Source organism: Zonotrichia albicollis, chromosome 26 (genome assembly GCF_047830755.1).
Source record: "Zonotrichia albicollis isolate bZonAlb1 chromosome 26, bZonAlb1.hap1, whole genome shotgun sequence".
NCBI lineage: Eukaryota > Metazoa > Chordata > Aves > Passeriformes > Passerellidae > Zonotrichia > Zonotrichia albicollis.
This window is the reverse complement of record NC_133844.1, coordinates 8,216,854-8,235,942: the sequence shown is the minus strand read 5'-3', so window position 1 is coordinate 8,235,942 and position 19,089 is coordinate 8,216,854. Positions and strand designations below refer to the sequence as shown.

At 41.5% G+C, this 19,089-nt stretch overlaps 1 protein-coding gene across 2 annotated transcripts in view; it reads left to right on the top strand.

Annotated features, from left to right (window-relative positions):
- Nucleotides 1-217: 217 nt before the first annotated feature.
- SNRNP200 (small nuclear ribonucleoprotein U5 subunit 200) overlaps nucleotides 218-19,089 on the top strand; it is a 71,650-nt gene continuing 52,778 nt past the window's right edge. Inside the window, exons 1-10 of one of the 2 annotated variants that reach the window (XM_074559311.1) lie at nucleotides 218-397; nucleotides 2,561-2,724; nucleotides 4,803-4,974; nucleotides 8,937-9,129; nucleotides 10,373-10,428; nucleotides 11,425-11,523; nucleotides 14,602-14,754; nucleotides 15,922-16,021; nucleotides 17,205-17,341; nucleotides 18,941-19,024. In XM_074559311.1, the coding sequence (XP_074415412.1) occupies nucleotides 353-397; nucleotides 2,561-2,724; nucleotides 4,803-4,974; nucleotides 8,937-9,129; nucleotides 10,373-10,428; nucleotides 11,425-11,523; nucleotides 14,602-14,754; nucleotides 15,922-16,021; nucleotides 17,205-17,341; nucleotides 18,941-19,024 (1,203 nt within the window). In that variant the 5' untranslated portion in view covers nucleotides 218-352. The remainder of the gene's footprint in view (nucleotides 398-2,560; nucleotides 2,725-4,802; nucleotides 4,975-8,936; nucleotides 9,130-10,372; nucleotides 10,429-11,424; nucleotides 11,524-14,601; nucleotides 14,755-15,921; nucleotides 16,022-17,204; nucleotides 17,342-18,940; nucleotides 19,025-19,089) is intronic. The other variant, XM_074559310.1, reaches the window with a different exon arrangement.

The following is a 19,089-nucleotide window of genomic DNA, read 5'->3' as shown; positions in this document are numbered from 1 at the left end:
GGGCGTGGTTTTGACATAATTGACCAATAGGAAGCGACAAGCTTCAAACTGACCCCGCCCTCTGCCCCACCCCACCGCCTTCAGGCGTTTAAACGTCAATCAAAACATGGCGGGTGGCCGTCTGACCAATCACCGGCAGCTCCTGGCGTGGGGGCGGGATTCAGGGGGTATCAACCAATCAAAATGAGTAATGGGCGGAGCTTCTCTCGCACGTGCGCAGGCGCGTTTCCTCTTAACCCGGAAATTTTCCTGAGGGCGCTTCCGGTGCGGCGGCCGTGCGGCTTCATCCGGGCCCGTTCCCTCTCCCGTTCCCGCTCCCGGCCCCGTTCGGGGCCCCGCTCCCGGCGCAGCCATGGCGGACGTGACCGCCCGTAGCCTGCAGTATGAGTACAAGGCGGTGAGTGCGCGCTCGGTGCCCTGAACCCCGTCCCGTTACATTGAGCCCGTCCCGTTATCACGGGCTCACCCCGGTACCGTGAGGTGCCTCCGACCCAGTATGGGACCCTCAGAGCCTCGTCCCGGGACCTCGGAGCCCATTTTGAGACCCCCCTGTCCCGGTTGGACACCCCCGGTTCCGTTTGGGGTCCCCTTGGACTCCTCTCGGCCCCGGTTTGGGGTTCCCCGGCCCCGGTTTGGGATCCCCAGTCCCATTTTGGGAGCTCTCGGATTTCTCCCAGCCCCCATCCAGCCCCTCAACCCCATTCCCGTCACCCCAAATCCCAATTCAATCCTATTTTACCCCATTTTAATTCCATTTTAACCCCATTTAACCCCATTTAAATTCTATTTTAACCTCATTTTATCCCATTTTAATCCCATTTTTCCCCCAGAACTCCAACCTGGTGCTCCAGGCCGACCGCTCCCTGATCGAGTGGGGAATCCCATTGCAATCCCATTTCACCCCATTTTATCCCATTTTAATGCAAATTTTTCCCTATTTTACTCCATTTTACCCCATTTTAACCCCATTTAACCCCATTTTAATCCCATTTTCCCCGTTTTTCCCCCCAGAACTCCAACCTGGTGCTCCAGGCCGACCGTTCCCTGAATGGAATGGAATCCCAATTCAATCCCATTTCAATCCCATTTTATCCCATTTAACCCCATTTCCCCCCATTTAACCCTATTTTAACCCCATTTTATCCCATTTTAATGCAATTTTCCCCCATTTTAACCCCATTTTAATCCCATTTTAATCCCATTTTTCCTGTTTTTCCCCCAGAACTCCAACCTGGTGCTCCAGGCCGACCGCTCCCTGATCGAGTGGGGAATCCCATTGCAATCCTTTTAAATCCCATTTTACCCCATTTTACTGCCATTTTATCCCATTTTACCCCCATTTTAACCCCATTTTAACCCCATTTTTCCCGTTTTTCCCCCAGAACTCCAACCTGGTGCTCCAGGCCGACCGCTCCCTGATCGAGTGGGGAATCCCAATTCAGTCCTTTTAAATCCCATTTTACCTCGTATTAATCCCATTTAAATCCCATTTTACCCCATTTAACCTTATTTTAACCCAATTTTTCCCCATTATACCCTCATTTTAATCCCATTTTTCCTGTTTTTCCCCAGAACTCCAACCTGGTGCTCCAGGCTGACCGTTCCCTGATCAAATGGGGAATCCCAATTCAGTCCCATTTCACCCCATTTCAATCCCATTTTACCTCCTTTTACCTCATATTAATCCCATTTAAATCCCATTTTACCCCATATTAACCCAATTTTACCCCATTTAAACCCCATTTTAATCCCATTTTTCCCCCAGAACTCCAACCTGGTGCTCCAGGCCGACCGCTCCCTGATCGAGTGGGGAATCCCATTTTACCCCATATTAATCCCAATTCAATCCCATTTCCCCCCATTTTAACCCCATTTTACCCCATTTTAACCCCAATTTATCCCCATTTTTTCCCATTTTAATGCCATTTTTCCCGTTTTTCCCCCAGAACTCCAACCTGGTGCTCCAGGCCGACCGCTCGCTGATCGAGTGGGGAATCCCAATTCAATCCCATTTCAATCCCATTTCAATCCCATTTTACCCCATATAAATCCCACTTTATCTCATATTAATCCCATTTCAATCCCATTTTAACCTCATTTTACCCCATTTTACCCCATTTTAACCCCATTGTTCCCCATTGTTCCCCATTTAAACCCCATTTTTCCCCATTTTAATCCCATTTTTCCCCCAGAACTCCAACCTGGTGCTCCAGGCTGACTGCTCCCTGATCGAGTGGGGAGTCCCATTTTCATTTAACCCCATTTAACCCCATTTAAACCCCATTTTATCCCATTTTAACCCATTTTACCCTATATTAATCCCATTTAAATCCCAATTTATCTCATTTTAATCCCATTTTTCCCCCAGAACTCCAACCTGGTGCTCCAGGCCGACTGCTCCCTGATCCATTGTAGAATCCCATTTAACCCCATTTTACCACCATTTTACCCCATTGCAATCCCATTTAAACCCCATTTTATCCCATTTTAATGCAATTTTTTCCCTATTTTAACCCCATTTTTCCCCATTTTAATCCCATTTTTCCCGTTTTTCCCCCAGAACTCCAACCTGGTGCTCCAGGCCGACCGTTCCCTGATTGACCGCACGCGCCGGGACGAGCCCACCGGGGAGGTTCTGTCGCTGGTGGGGAAGCTGGAGGGGACGCGCATGGGGGACAAGGCCCAGAGAACCAAACCCCAAATGCAGGAGGAGAGGAGAGCCAAGTGAGCCCCAAAAATTGGGAATTCTCAGGGAATTTTCATCCTGGGATCGTGGGAGAAATGGTGGGAGAGGTTCTGGTTTGGGTTGGGAAAAGTTGGTTTTTGTTGGTGGATGATTTCTCAAAAAAATTGATTTTTTTTTGGTGCTAAGTGTCTCAGAATATTTGGGATTTTTGGTAGTAAATATTCAAAAAAATCTGCTTTTCGTGGTGCTAAATGTCCCAAAAAAGCTGGTTTTCTTGGAGCCCCATTTCCAAAAAATTTGGATTTTTTTTGTGCTAAGTATCTCAGAATATTTGGGGTTTTTGGGTAGTAAATATTAAAAAAAATCTGTTTTTCTTAGTGCTAAATATCCCATAAAAGCTGGTTTTCTTGGAGCCCAATTTCCAAAAAAATTGATTTATTTTTGGCGCTAAGTATCTCAAAAAAGCTGGTTTTCTTGGAGCCCAGTTTCCCCAAATGTCTCTTAATTTGGTGCCTAATTTAAAAAAAAAAATGTTTTTATTGGTGCTAAATATCCCCAAAAAATCTTCTCTTCCTGGTGCTAAATATCCCAAAAAAATCTGTTTTTCTTGGTGCTAAATATCCCAAGAAAGCTGGTTTTCTTGGAGCCCAATTTCCAAAAAAATTGATTTTTTTTTGGTGGTAAATATCCCAAGAAAGCTGGTTTTCTTGGAGCCCAATTTCCAAAAAAATTGATTTTTTTTGGTGCTAAGTATCTCAGAATATTTGGGATTTTGGGTAGTAAATATTAAAAAAAATCTGTTTTTCTTGGTGCTAAATATCCCCAAAAAATCTCTTTTTTTTTGGAGCTTCCCCTTTTCCAACTCAACATTTTTGGGGATTTTTTGGGGATTTTTTGGGGATTTTTTGGGGATTTTTTGGGGATTTTTTGGGGATTTTTTTGGGATTTTTGGGGGTGGAAAACCCAAAACCCCAAACCAACCCCAATTGGAAGCCACCAAAACCATCACAAAAAATAAAAATAAATCCATTTTTTTTCCAATTTTTTTGTAATATATTTTTTTGGAAAAAGCAGGATTTGATCATGAAGGAACTTTTGGGGTTGGAAAACCCAAAACCCCAAACCAACCCCAATTAGAAGCCACCAAAACCATCACAAAAAATAAAAAATAAATCCATTTTTTTTCCAATTTTTTGGAGTAAATTAATCTGGAAAAAGCAGGGAATTTTTAGAGTTGGAAAATCCAAACCCCCAAACCAACCCCAATTAGAACCCACCAAAACCATCACAAAAAATAAAAATAAATTTTTTTTTTCTCAATTTTTTTAAATAAATTTTTTTGGAAAAAGCAGGATTTGACCATGAAGGAACTTTTGGGGTTGGGAAACCCAAAACCCCAAACCAACCCCAACTGGGAGCCATGAAAATTATCACAAAAAATAAAAATAAATCCATTTTTTTCTCAATTTTTTTAATAAATATTTTGGAAAAAATAGGATTTGGCCCTAAAGGAATTTTTAGAGTTGGAAAACCCAAAATCGCAAACAAATCCCAATTAGAAGCCACCAAAACCATCCCCAAAAACCAAAATAAATCCAATTTTTTTCAATTTTTTGGAGTAAATCAATCTGGAAAAAGCAGGATTTGATCATGGAGGAACTTTTAGGGTTGGAAAACCCAAAACCCCAAACCAACCCCAATTAGAAGCCACCAAAACCATCACAAAAAACCAAAATAAATCCATTTTTTTCTCAATTTTTTTAAAATAAATTTTTTTGGAAAAAACAAGATTTGGCCCTGAGGAAATTTTTAGGGTTGGAAAACCCAAAACCCCAAACCAACCCCAATTGGAAACCACCAAAACCAAAATAAATCCATTTTTTTTCCAATTTTTTGGAGTAAATCAATCTGGAAAAAGCAGGATTTGATCATGAGGAAATTTTTAGGGTTGGGAAACCCAAACCCCCAAACCAACCCCAATTAGAACCCACCAAAACCATCCCAAAAAACCAAAATAAATCCAATTTTTATCGCGTTTTTTGGCAAAAACCACTTCAGAAAAATCAGGAATTTCTCCCTGAGCATCCCTAATTCCCGATTTCCCCGATTTCTGCAGGAGGAGGAAGAGGGACGAGGACAGGCACGACATCAACAAGATGAAGGGCTACACGCTGCTGTCGGAGGGCATCGACGAGATGGTGGGCATCATCTACAAACCCAAGACCAAGGAGACCCGAGAGACCTACGAGGTTCTGCTGAGCTTCATCCAGGCGGCCCTGGGCGACCAGGTGGGGATTTTTTGGGATTTTTTTTGGAATTTTTTGGGGATTTTTTGGGGATTTTTTGGGGGTTTTTTGGGATGTTTTTTTGAATTTTTTGGGGATTTTATGGGATTTTTATTTTTAATTTTTTTTGATTTTTTGTGATATTTTTTGGGATTTTTTTGGGATATTTTTTGGGGATTTTTTGTGATTTTTGGGATTTTTTGTGATTTTTTGTGATTTTTTTTTTAATTTTTTTTTAAATTTTTGGGATTTTTTTTTATTTTTTGGGGGATTTTTTTGGATTTTTTTGGATTTTTTTTGAAATTTTTTTGGGATTTTTTGGGGGTTTTTTGTGATTTTTTTTAAATTTTTGGGGGGATTTTTTGGGATTTTTTGTGATTTTTTGGGGATTTTTTGTGATTTTTTTGGGGATTTTTTGGGGGGAATTTTTGGGATTTTTTTTTTTAATTTTTTTGGGATTTTTGTGATTTTTTTTTAATTTTTTGGGGGATTTTTTGTGATTTTTTTTGGGATTTTTTGGAATTTTTTGGGGATTTGGATTCCAGCTGATCTGGAGAGTCCATCCCACCACCTTCCCAAAGTCCCACCCACATCTCCCCATGGAACCATGGCTGGGTTGGGTTTGAGGAACACCACCCTGGTCCCACCACAAGCTGGGCCATGTCCCCGTGTCCCAGGTGGCTCCAGCTTGGCCTTGGACACTTCTAAGGATCTCAGCTCCTCACCCAATGTAATTTCCCAAAATCCCACCCAAATCTCCCCATGGAATCATGGAATGGGTTGGGTTTGAGGAACACCACCCTGGTCCCACCACGAGCTGGGACATTTTTCACTGGGTCAGGTTGCTCCAACCTAGCCTTGGACACTTCTGAGGATCCCACTTTCTCACCCAATGTAATTTCCCAAAATCCCACCCAAATCTCCACATGGAACCATGGAATAGGTTGGGTTGGAAGGAGTTGTAGATGTTCTACCATGGGTTGAGATGTTTTCTGGTGGATCAGCCTGGACTTGGACACTTCTATGGATCCCAGCTGCTCTGGAGAGTCCATCCCACCACCTTCCCAAAATCCCACCCAAATCTCCACATGGAACCATAGGATGGTTTAGGTTGGAAGGGTTTGTAGGAGTTGTGGAAGTTCTACCATGGGTTGAGATGTTTTCTGCTGGATCAACCTGGGTTTGGCTGATCCAGCAGAAAACATCTCAACCCATGGTAGAACTTGCAGGGATTCCAGCTGATCTGGAGAGTCCATCCCACCACCTTCCCAAAGTCCCACCCACGTCTCCCCATGGAACCATGGCTGGGTTGGGTTTGAGGAGCACCAACCTGGTCCCACCACGAGCTGGGACATTTTTTCACTGGGTCAGGTTGCTCCAGCTTGGTGTTGGACACTCCCAGGGATTCCAGCTGCTCTGGGGATTCCATCCCAGCTCCTCACCCAAAGTCCCACCCACATCTGCCCATGGAACCGTGGCTGGTTTGGGTTTGAGGGACACCAACCTGGTCCCACCACATTTTCCACTGGGTCAGGTTGCTCCAACTTGGCCTTGGACACTTCCAGGGATCCCCTCATCACTCCCAAAAGGAAGAACTCAATCCCAAAGTCCCACCCATATCTCCCCATGGAACCATGGCTGGTTTGGGTTTGAGGAGCACCAACCTGGTCCCACCACGAGTTGGGACATCTCCCAGTGTCCCAGGTGGCTCCAAATTGGTCTTGGGCACTTCTAAGGATCCCAGCCCCTCATCACTCCCAAAAGGAAGAACTCAATCCCAAAATCTCACCTAAACCTGCCCATGGAACCATGGCTGGTTTGGGTTTGAGGAACATCAACCTGGTCCCACCACGAGCTGGGTCATCTCCCAGTGTCCCAGGTGGCTCCAACTTGGTCTTGGACACTTCTAAGGATCTCAGCTCCTCACCCAATGTAATTTCCCAAAATCTCAAAGCTCCCCATGGAACCATGGCTGGGTTGGGTTTGAGGGACACCACCCTGGTCCCACCAGGATCTGGGCCGTGTCCCGGTGTCCCAGGTGGCTCCAACTTGGTCTTGGACACTTCTAAGGATCCCAGTTCCACTGGGAATTCCATCCCAGCTCCTCACCCAATATTATTTCCTAAAATCCCACCCAAATCTCCCCATGGAACCATGGCTGGGTTGGGTTTGAGGAACACCAGCCTGGTCCCACCATGAGTCCCACACTTTCTATAGATCCAGGTGGCTCCAGAATGGCCTTGGACACTTTTAAGGATCTCAGCTCCTCACCCAATATTCGTTCCCAAAATCCCACCCACATCTCCACATGGAACCATGGCTGGGTTGGGTTTGAGGAGCACCAACCTGGTCCCACCACGAGCTGGGACATTTTTCACTGGGTCAGGTTCTAAGGATCCCAGTTCCACTGGGAATCCATCCCAGCTCCTCACCCAAATCCCACCCACATCTCCCCATGGAACCATGGCTGGGTTGGCTTTGAGGGACACCACCCTGGTCCCACCAGGATCTGGGCCGTGTCCCAGTGTCCCAGGTGGCTCCAGCTTGGTCTTGGACACTTCTAAGGATCCCAGCTCCACTGGGAATCCATCCCAGCTCCTCACCCAATATTTCTTCTTAAAATCCCACCTAAACCTGCCCATGGAACCATGGCTGGTTTGGGTTTGAGGGACACCAAAGCTCATCTGGTCCCACCAGGATCTGGGCCATCTCCCAGTGTCCCAGGTGGCTCCAGCTTGGTCTTGGACACTTCTAAGGATCCCAGTTCCACTGGGAATCCATCCCAGCTCCTCACCCAAAATCCCACCCACATCTCCCCATGGAACCATGGCTGGGTTGGGTTTGAGGGACACCAGAGCTCATTTGGTCCCACCATGAGTTGAGACATCTCCCAGTGTCCCAGGTGGCTCCAACTTGGTCTTGGACACTTCTAAGGATCTCAGTTTCTCACCCAATGTAATTTCCCAAAATCCCACCCACATCTCCCCATGGAACCATGGATGGTTTGGGTTTGAGGAACACCAGCCTGGTCCCACCATGAGTCCCACACTTTCTATAGATCCAGGTGGCTCCAGAATGGCCTTGGACACTTCTCAGGATCCCAGTTTCTCACCCAATATTCATTCCCAAAATCCCACCCAAATCTCCCCATGGAACCATGGATGGTTTGGGTTTGAGGGACACCAAAGCTCATCTGGTCCCACCTTGAGTCCCACACTTTCAGTAGATCCAGGTGGCTCCAGAATGGTCTTGGACACTTCTAAGGATCCCAGTTCCACTGGGAATTCCATCCCAGGTCCTCACTCAATAATTCCCCCCAAAATCTCAAACCTGCCCATGGAACCATGGCTGGTTTGGGTTTGAGGAACACCAACCTGGTCCCACCACGAGCTGGGCCATGTCCCTGTGTCCCAGGTGGCTCCAGAATGGCCTTGGACACTTCCAGGGATCCCAGCTGCTCTGGAGAGTCCATCCCACCACCTTCCCAAAGTCCCACCCACATCTCCCCATGGAACCATGGCTGGGTTGGGTTTGAGGGACACCACCCTGGTCCCACCATGATCTGGGCCATGTCCCAGTGTCTCAGGTGGCTCCAGCTTGGCCTTGGACACTTCTAAGGATCCCAGTTCCACTGGGAATTGCATCCCAGCTCCTCACCCAATATTTCTTCCCAAAGTCCCACCCACATCTCCACATGGAACCATGGTGGGGTTGGAAGGGGTTGTAGATGTTCTACCATGGGTTGAGATTTTTTCTGCTGAATCAACCTGGGCTTGGACACTTCCAGGGGTCCCAGCTCCTCACCCAATGTAATTTCCTAAAGTCCCACCCAAACCTGCCCATGGAACCATGGAATGATTTGAATTTGAGGAGCACCAAAGCTCACCTGGTTCCACCATGACCTGGGCCATGTCCCGGTGTCCCGGTGGTCCCGCTGACCGTTCCCTGTCCCGTGTCCCCCCCAGCCGCGGGACATCCTGTGCGGGGCCGCAGACGAGGTGCTGGCCGTGCTGAAGAACGAGAAGCTGCGGGACAAGGAGCGGCGGCGCGAGGTGGAGCTGCTGCTGGGCCCCGCAGACGACACGCGCTACCACGTGCTGGTCAACCTGGGCAAGAAGATCAGCGACTACGGCGGCGACAAGGACATCCAGAACATGGGTACGGAAAAGCGGGAACTGCGGGATTTTTTGGGGGTTTTTTTGAGATTTTTTAGGATTTTTTTTAAATTTTTTTTTATTTTTTGGGGATTTTTTTAGGATATTTTTAGGATTTTTTTTTTGGGATTTTTGGGGATTTTTTTAGGATTTTTTTGGGATTTTTAAAATTTTTGGGGGGATTTTTTGGGAATTTTTTTGGGATTTTTAAAAAATTTTTTTAGGATTTTTTAGGCATTTTTTTTGAATTTTTTTGAATTTTTTTGGGATATTTTTTTAAGTTTTTGGGATTTTTAGGATTTTTTTCGGGATTTTTTGGGATTTTTTTTTTTTTATTTTTGGCCTCTTTTTGGGGATTTTTTTAGGATTTTTTTTGTGATTTTTTTGACTTTTTTGGGGGGATTTTTTGGGATTTTTTAGGATTTTTTTAGGGATTTTTTTGGGATTTTTTGGGATTTTTTTAAATTTTTGGGGGATTTTTTGGGGGATTTTTTTGATTTTTTTTGTGATTTTTTTTGAATTTTTGGGGGATTTTTTGGGATTTTTTTGGGGATTTTTTGGGTTTTTTTTGAATTTGTTTGGGATTTTTTTTAATTTTTTGGGGGGAATTTTTTTGGATTTTTTTGAATTTTTTGGGGGATTTTTGGGGATTTTTTTGATTGCTTTGGGATTTTTTTAATTTTTTGGGGGATTTTTTGGGATTTTTTTTTATTTTTTTGGGATTTTTTTTGGATTTTTTGTGATTTTTTTAGGATTTTTTTTTGAAATTTTTTTGGGGATTTTTTGGGGATTTTTTGGGATTTTTTAGGATGTTTTTGGGGATTTTTTTGGGATTTTTTTAGGATTTTTTAGGGATTTTTTTGGATTTTTAGGGATTTTTTTTAATTTTTGGGGGATTTTTTGGGATTTTTTTAGGATTTTTTTGAGATTTGTTTAGGACTTTTTTGAAATTTTTTGGGGGATTTTTTGGGATTTTTTGGGATTTCTTTGAAATTTTTTTGGGGATTTTTTGGGATTGTTTGGGGATTTTTTTTAATATTTTGGAGGATTTTTTGGGATTTTTGGGGGATTTTTTTGAATTTTTTTTGGGATTTTTTTGGGATTCTGGGTGAATTTTGGGTGGATCCCGTGCAGAATTCCGAGTGGATTCTGAGGGAATTCCCGGTGAATTCCATGTGGGATTTTGGGTGGATCCCACATGGAATTCCAGCCATTCCCAGCATTCCCAGCATTCCCTGTTCCCACAGATGACAACATTGACGAGACCTACGGGGTGAACGTGCAGTTCGAGTCCGACGAGGAGGTGGGGACGGCGCCCGTGGGACCCCTGGCCCTCAATCCCATTGTCCTAAATTCCATTGTTCTTAAATCCCATTGTCCTTCCATCAAATCCCATTGCCTTCAATCCCATTGCCCTAAATCCCATTGCCCTTAAATCCCATTGCCCTAAATCCCATTGCCCTAAATCCCATTGTCCTAAATCCCATTGCCCTAAATCCCATTGCCCTAAATCCCATTGCCCTAAATCCCATTGCCCTAAATCCCATTGTCCTAAATCCAATCCCATTGCCTTCAATCCCATTGTCCTTAAATCCCATTGCCTTCAATCAAATCCCATTGCCTTCAATCCCATTGTCCTAAATCCCATTGCCCTCAATCCCATTGCCTTCAATCCCATTGCCCTTAAATCAAATCCCATTGCCCTAAATCCCATTGCCCTAAATCCCATTGCCTTCAATCCCATGGGAAAAAAGGGATTTTGTGTGGGAAAAGAAGGGGAAAAAAGGGATTTTGTGTGGGAAAAATGGGATTTTTGAGGGGAAAAAGGGGATTTTGTGTGGGAAAAATGGGATTTCTGAGGGGAAAAAAGGGATTTTGTGTGGGAAAAAAGGGATTTTGTGTGGGAAAAAAGGGATTTTGTGTGGGAAAAAAGGGATTTTGTGTGGGAAAAATGGGATTTTGTGTGGGAAAAGAAGGGGTAAAAAGGGATTTTTGAGGGGGAAAAGGGATTTTGTGTGGGAAAAATGGGATTTTTGAGGGGAAAAAAGGGATTTTGTGTGGGAGAAAAGGGATTTTGTGTGGGAAAAATGGGATTTCTGAGGGGGAAAAAGGGATTTTGTAGGGGAAAAAAGGGATTTTGTGTGGGAAAAATGGGATTTTTGAGGGGAAAATGGGATTTTGTGTGGGAAAAAATGGGATTTTTGAGGGGAAAAAAGGGATTTTGTGTGGGAAAACTGGGATTTTTTGAGGACTAAAGGGATTTTGAGGAAAAGGGGTGAACTGAGCGGTGTCCCCGCAGGAGGGGGACGAGGACATTTACGGGGAGGTTCGGGACGAGGCGTCGGACGATGACCTGGAGGGGGACGAGGCCGTGGTGCGCTGCACGCTGTCGGCCAACGTGAGTGGGGCTGGGGAAATGGGGGTTTGGGGTTAGGGTTTGTTTTGGGATTTTATGGGATTTTTTGGGGGTTTTATGGGGAATTTTTGGGGTTTTTTTGTTTTTTTTTTTAAATTTTTTGGGTTTTTTATGGCATTTTTTGGGGGTTTTATGGGAATTTTTGGGGGTTTTTTTGAGTTTTTTTGGGGTTTTTTTGGTTTTTTTATGGAATTTTTTGGGGATTTTTTAATGGGTATTTTTGGGTTTTTTTTGTGGTTTTTAATGAAATTTTTGAAGGGTTTTATTGGAATTTTTGGGGTTTTTTGGGGGGGTTTTATTGGAATTTTTGGGGTTTTTTTGGCTTTTTTAATGGAATTTTTTGGGGGTTTTATGGGAATTTTTTGGGGGGTTTTTTTGGAATTTTTGGGTGTTTTTATGGAATTTTTTTGGTGTTTTTTTGGGTTTTTAATGGAATTTTTGGGGGGTTTTTTATGGGTTATTTATGGAATTTTTGGGGGATTTTATGGGAATTTTTGGGGGTTTTTTTGGGATTTTTTGGGGTTTTTTTTTGAGTTTTTAATGGAATTTTTGGGGTTTTTTTTATGAGTATTTTTGGGGTTTTTTGGGTTTTTATTGGAATTTTTGGGTTTTTTATGGGAATTTTTGGAGGGTTTTATGGGAATTTTTGGGGGTTTTTTTGGATTTTTTTTGGGTTTTTTTGAGGTTTTTTTGGAATTTTTTGGGGGGTTTTTGGGTTTTTTATGGAATTTTATGGAAATTTTTGCGGGGTTTTTTTGCAGTTTTTTATGGAATTTTTGGGGGTTTTATGGGAATTTTTTGAGGGCTTTATGGGAATTTTTGGGGTTTTTTTGGGGGGTTTTATGGGTTTTTTATGGAATTTTTTGGGGTTTTTATAGGAATTTTTTGGGGTTTTTTTGGGGGGGTTTTATGGAATTTTTTGGGGGTTTTATGTGAATTTTTGGGGTTTTTTGGGGTTTTTTTATGGAATTTTTTTGGGTTTTTTATGGCATTTTTGGGGGGGTTTTATGGGAATTTTTGGGGGTTTTTTTTGGGGGTTTTTATGGATTTTTTGGGGGTTTTATGGGAATTTTTGGGGGTTTTTTTGGAATTTTTTTGGGGTTTTTTTGCGGTTTTTAATAGGAATTTTGGGGTTTTTTTTGTTTTTTATGGAATTTTATGGGAATTTTTTGGGGGTTTTTTTGGGTTTTTTATGGAATTTTTTGGGGGTTTTATGGGGTTTTTTTTGGAAGTTTTTGTGTTTTTTATGGAATTTTTGGGGGGTTTTATGGGAATTTTTGGGGGGTTTTTTGGGGTTTTTTTTGGATTTTTTTGGGTTTTTTATGGCATTTTTGGGGGGTTTTATGGGAATTTTTGGGGGTTTTTTGGGGGGCTTTATGGGAATTTTGGGGGTTTTTTGGGGTTTTTTTATGGAATTTTTGGGGGTTTTAATGGATTTTTTTGGGTTTTTTTTTGGTTTTTTTTTATGGATTTTTTGGGGGGTTTTTATGGGATTTCATGGCCCCAAACCCCAGGAATAATGTGAATTTTGGGGCATTTTGCAGCTGGTGGCCTCGGGGGAGCTGATGAGCTCCAAGAAGAAGAACCTACCACCTGCAGGACATTGACAACTTGAAAATAATGATATTTTAATGGGATTTTTATGGGATTTTTTTGGGATTTCATGGCCCTAAACTTCCCGAAATCCCAGGAATAATGTGAATTTTTGGGATTTTTTTGGGATTTTACAGGAATTTTTATTATGGGAATTCTTGGTATTTTTATGGGGAATTTTTGGTTTTTTTCTTTATTTTTATGGGATTTTTTTGGGGTTTTATGGGAATTTTTGGGGTTTGTTTGGGGGTTTTTAATGGAATTTTTGGGGTTTTTTTGGGATTTTAATGGAATTTTTTGGGGTTTTTTTGCGTTTTTTTTATGGGAATTTTGCGGGTTTTTTTGGGTTTTTTATGGAATTTTTTGAGGGTGTTATGGGAATTTTTGGGGTTTTTTGGGGGGGTTTATGGGAAATATTGGGGGTTTTTATGGGAATTTTTGGGGTTTTTTATGGAATTTTTTGGAGTTTTTTTGTTTTTTTATGGAGTTTTATGGGAATTTTTGGGGGTTTTTTGGGGTTTTTTTGGGGTTTTTAATGGAATTTTTCGGGGATTTTTATGGGATTTTTTGGGGGTTTTTCTTTATTTTGATGGGATTTTTTGGGATTTCATGGCCCGAAACTTCCCGAAACCCCAGGAATAATGTGAATTTTTGGGATTTTGCAGCTGGTGGCCTCGGGGGAGCTGATGAGCTCCAAGAAGAACCTGCCACCCGCAGGACATTGAAAACTTGAAAATAATGATTTTTTTATGGGATTTTATGGGATTTTTATGGGATTTTTTTGGGATTTCATGGCCCTAAACTTCCCGAAATCCCAGGAATAATGTGAATTTTTGGGATTTTTTTGGGGTTTTACAGGAATTTTTATTATGGGAATTCTTGGTATTTTTATGGGAATTTTTGGGTTTTTTCTTTATTTTTATGGGATTTTTATGGGGATTTTTTGCGTTTTTTTTTGGGATTTCTTGGGGGTTTTATTGGAATTTTTGGGGTTTTTTTTGGGATTTTATTTGGAATTTTTTGGGGTTTTTTGGGTTTTTTATGGAATTTTATGGGAATTTTTGCGGGTTTTTTTTGCGGTTTTTAATGGAATTTTTGGGGTTTTTCTTTGGGTTTTTATGGGAATTTTTGGGGTTTTTTTGGGTTTTTTAATGGAGTTTTATGGGAATTTTTGGGGTTTTTTTGGGTTTTTAATGGAATTTTTTGGAGGGTTTTATGGGAATTTTTGGGGTTTTTTGGGGGGGTTTTATGGGAATTTTTGGGGTTTTTAATGGAATTTTTGGGGTTTTTAATGGATTTTTTGGGGTTTTTTTATGGAATTTTTGGGGTTTTTAATGGATTTTTTGGGGTTTTTTTTATGGGAATTTTTTGGGTTTTTTCTTTATTTTTATGGGATTTTTTGGGGGTTTTTATGGGATTTCATGGCCCGAAATCCCAGGAATAATGTGAATTTTTGGGATTTTGCAGCTGGTGGCCTCGGGGGAGCTGATGAGCTCCAAGAAGAAGGAGCTGCACCCGCGGGACATCGACGCCTTCTGGCTGCAGCGCCAGCTCAGCCGCTTCTACGACGACGCCATCGTGTCCCAGAAAAAGGCGGACGAGGTCCTGGAGATCCTCAAGGTCTGTGGGCACCAAAATCCTCGGATTTGGGAGAATTTTCCCTTAAAAAATTGGGATTTTGGGTTAAAATTAATTCCTTGGGATTTTGGGGTGGTTTGGTGTCCATGAATTTGTTTCTTCCTGATGGATGGAAATGGAAATGGAAAAATGGGAATTTTTGAGATCTTCAAGGTCTTCGAAATCTTTGGGATTTGGGAGAATTTTCCCTTAAAAAATTGGGATTTTGGGTCAAAATTCATTCCTTGGGATTTTGGGGTGGTTTTCCCATAGAAATCGGTGTCCATGAGTTTGTTCCTTCCTGATGGATGGAAATGGAAAAATGGGAATTTTTGAGATCTTCAAGGTCTGTGGTCATCAAATCTTGGGGATTTGGGAGAATTTTCCCTTAAAAATTTGGGATTTTGGGTCAAAATTCATTCCTTGGGGTTTTGGGGTGGTTTTCCCATAGAAATTGGTGTCCTTAATTTAATTCCTTCTTGATTTCTGGAAAAATGGGAATTTTTGAGGTCTTCGAGGTCTTCGAAATCTTTGGGATTTGGGAGAATTTTCCCTTAAAAAATTGGGAATTTTGGGTCAAAATTCATTCCTTGGGATTTTGGGGTGGTTTTCCCATGGAAATTGGTGTCCATGAGTTTGTTCCTTCCTGATGGATGGAAATGGAAATGGAAAAATGAGAATTTTTGAGTTCTTCAAGGTCTGTGGTCACCAAATCTTTGGGATTTGGGAGAATTCTCCCTCTAAAAATTGGGAATTTGGTTCAGAATTCATTCCTTGGTTTTTTATGGGGTTTTGGGGTGGTTTTTCCTTGGAAATCGCTGTCCATGAGTTTGTTCCTGATTGCTGGAAAAATGAGAATTTTTGAGGTCTTTGAAATCTTTGGGATTTGGGAGAATTTTCCTTCTAAAAAATTGGGATTTTGGGCCAAAATTCATTCCTTGGGTTTTTATGGGATTTTGGGGTGGTTTTCCCATAGAAATCATCCATGGGGTCTTTTCCATATTTTTAGGAAAAATGGGAATTTTTTTGCTTGTTTTTTAGCTTTTAGGGTAATTTTTTAGCTTTTAGGATCATTTTTTAGCTGTTAGGATTTTTTCCTGACCTCCATCCCATGGGAATGAAGGGATTTGGATTTTCTGGGTGTGAGAATTCCATTTTTTTTCCCCCCAGACCGCCAGCGATGACCGGGAATGTGAGAACCAGCTGGTGCTGCTGCTGGGCTTCAACACCTTCGACTTCATCAAGGTCCTCCGGCAGCACAGGATGATGAGTGAGTTTGGGTTGTTTTAAAATTCCCCAAAAAATTCAGATAAAATCCCAAAAAATTCTGATAAAATCCCCATAAAAATCCCCAAAAAATTCAGATAAAATCCCCAAAAATTCAGGTAAAATCCCCATAAAAATCCCCAAAAAATCAGATAAAATCCCCATAAAAATCCCCAAAAAATTCAGATAAAATCCCCATAAAAATCCTAAAAAATTCACCTAAAATCCCCATAAAAATCCCCAAAAAGTTCAGATAAAATCCCCATAAAAATCCTAAAAAATTCACCTGAAATCCCCATAAAAGTCCTAAAAAATTCACCTAAAATCCCCATAAAAATCCCCAAAAAGTTCAGATAAAATCCCCATAAAAATCCTAAAAAATTCACCTGAAATCCCCATAAAAGTCCCAAAAAATTCAGCTAAAATCCCCATAAAAATCCCCCAAAATTCAGCTAAAATCCCCATAAAAATCCCCAAAAATTCACCTAAAATCCCAAAAAATTCAGATAAAATCCCCATAAAAATCCCCAAAAATTCAGATAAAATCGCCATAAAAATCCCAGAAAATTCAGATAAAATCCCAAAAAATTCAGATAAAATCCCCATAAAAATCCCAAAAAATTCAGATAAAAATCCCAAAAAATTCAGATAAAATCCCCATAAAAATCCCAAAAAATTCAGATAAAATCCCAAAAAATTCAGATAAAATCCCCATAAAAATCCCAAAAAATTCAAATAAAATCCCCATAAAAATCCCAAAAAATTCAAATAAAATCCCCATAAAAATCCCAAAAAATTCAAATAAAATCCCCATAAAAATCCCCAAAAATTCAGATAAAATCCCCATAAAAATCCCAAAAAATTCAAATAAAATCCCCATAAAAATCCCAAAAAATTCAAATAAAATCCCCATAAAAATCCCAAAAAATTCAAATAAAATCCCCATAAAAATCCCCAAAAATTCAGATAAAATCCCCATAAAAATCCCCAAAAATTCAGATAAAATCCCCATAAAAATCCCAGAAAATTCAGATAAAATCCCAAAAAATTCAGATAAAATCCCCATAAAAATCCCAAAAAAATTCAACTAAAATCCCAAAAAATTCAGCTAAAATCCCCATTAAAATCCCCACATAATTCAGCTAAAATCCCCCTAAAAACCCCAAAAATGTTGATTTTTTTCCTAGTTCTGTACTGTACCCTGCTGGCCAGCGCGCAGAGCGAGGCGGAGAAGGAACGAATCATGGGCAAGATGGAGGCCGACCCCGAGCTCTCCAAATTCCTCTACCAACTCCATGAAACAGAAAAAGAGGATCTGATCCGGGTCAGGAATTTGATGGGATTTTTAGGATTTGTGGGATTTGGGCTTGGGGTTGGAATCCCCCAAAAATCTGTGGAGAAGTGATGTTTCCGTGTCCATTCCTACTTTCTCAAGGTTTGTTTTTCTATCAAAATCCCACAAAAATTCACCTTGAAATGCCCCAAATCCCACAAAAAATCCCAAATAATTCCTGATTTGTTGTGGGATTTGGGTTTGGGGTTGGAATCCCCCAAAAATCTGTGGGGAAGTGATGCTTCCATGTCCATTCCTATTTTCTCAGGATTGGCTTTTCCATCAAAATTCCACAAAAATTCACTTTGAAATGCCCCAAATCCCACAAAATATCCCAAATGGTTTTTCTTGGTTTATAAAAATTGTTATTCCTGGTTTTTGGATGAGTTTTCCAAAGAAATTGAGGGAACGGGAGCACTTTAAGAGGCTGAATCCCAATTTTTCCCCTCAGGTGTGGGAGGCATTTTTGTGAGGGGAAATTTGATTTTCCCGCCAAAAATCATTATTCCTGGTTTATAAAAATGGTTATTCCTGATTTTTTAGATGGCTTTTCCCAAAGAAATTGTGGGAATTGAGGGAATAGGAGCACCTTGGAGGAGAATGAGTTTCAATCATGATTTTTTCCCCTCAGGAAGAAGCCATTTTTGTGAGGGGAAATTTGGTTTTCCTGCCTAAAATGATTATTCCTGCTTAATTAAAATGGTTATTCATAATTTTTGAGTGGTTTTTCCCAAAGAAATTGTGGGAATTGAGGGAATAGGAGCATCTTAGAGGAGGGTGAGTGCCAATCCCTATTATTTTTAGGAGGATTGCTCCTGGCGGGAGCCATTTTGTGAGGGGAAATTTGGTTTTCCCGCCAAAAATGATTATTCTCAATTTATCAAAATGGTTATTCCTGGTTTATAAAAATAGTTATTCCTTGTTTTTGGATGGATTCCCAGAGGATTTGAGGGAACAGATGCACTTTAGAGGAGTCTGAGCCTCTTACCTGAGTTGGATTGTGATTTTTCCCTCAGGAGGAACCCTCCTGGCGGCAGCCATTTTGTGAGGGGAAATTCACTTTTCTCAACAAAAATGGTTATTCCTGGTTTATCAAAATGGTTATTTTTGGTTTATTTTTAAAAACTTGAGGGAACAGGAGCACTTTGGAGGGGTCTGAGCCTGTTACCTGAAGTGAATTCTGATTTTTCCCCTCAGGAGGAACGCTCCTGGTGGGAGCCATTTTGTGAGTGGAAATTTGGTTTTCCCGCCAAAAATTATTATTCCCAGTTTATCAAAGTGGCTATTCCTGGTTTATAAAAATAGTTATTCCTTGTTTTTGGATGGATTCCCAGAAGATTTGAGGGAACAGATGCACTTTAGAGGAGTCTGAGCCTGTTACCTGAGGTGAATCCTGATTTTCCCCTCAGGAGGAACCCTCCTGGCGGCAGCCATTTTGTGAGGGGAAATTCACTTTTCTCAACAAAAATGGTTATTCCTTGTTTATCAAAATGGTTATTTCTGGTTTATTTTTAAAAACTTGAGGGAACAGGAGCACTTTGGAGGGGTCTGAGCCTGTTACCTGACTTGAATTCTGATTTTTCCCCTCAGGAGGAACGCTCCCGGCGGGAACGCGTGCGCCAGTCCCGCATGGACACCGACCTGGAATCCATGGACCTGGAGCAGGGAGGAGAGGTAAAATCCTGGGATTTGCTCCTACAACACCCTCAGCTATCCCAAAAAATATTTCATCCCACTGG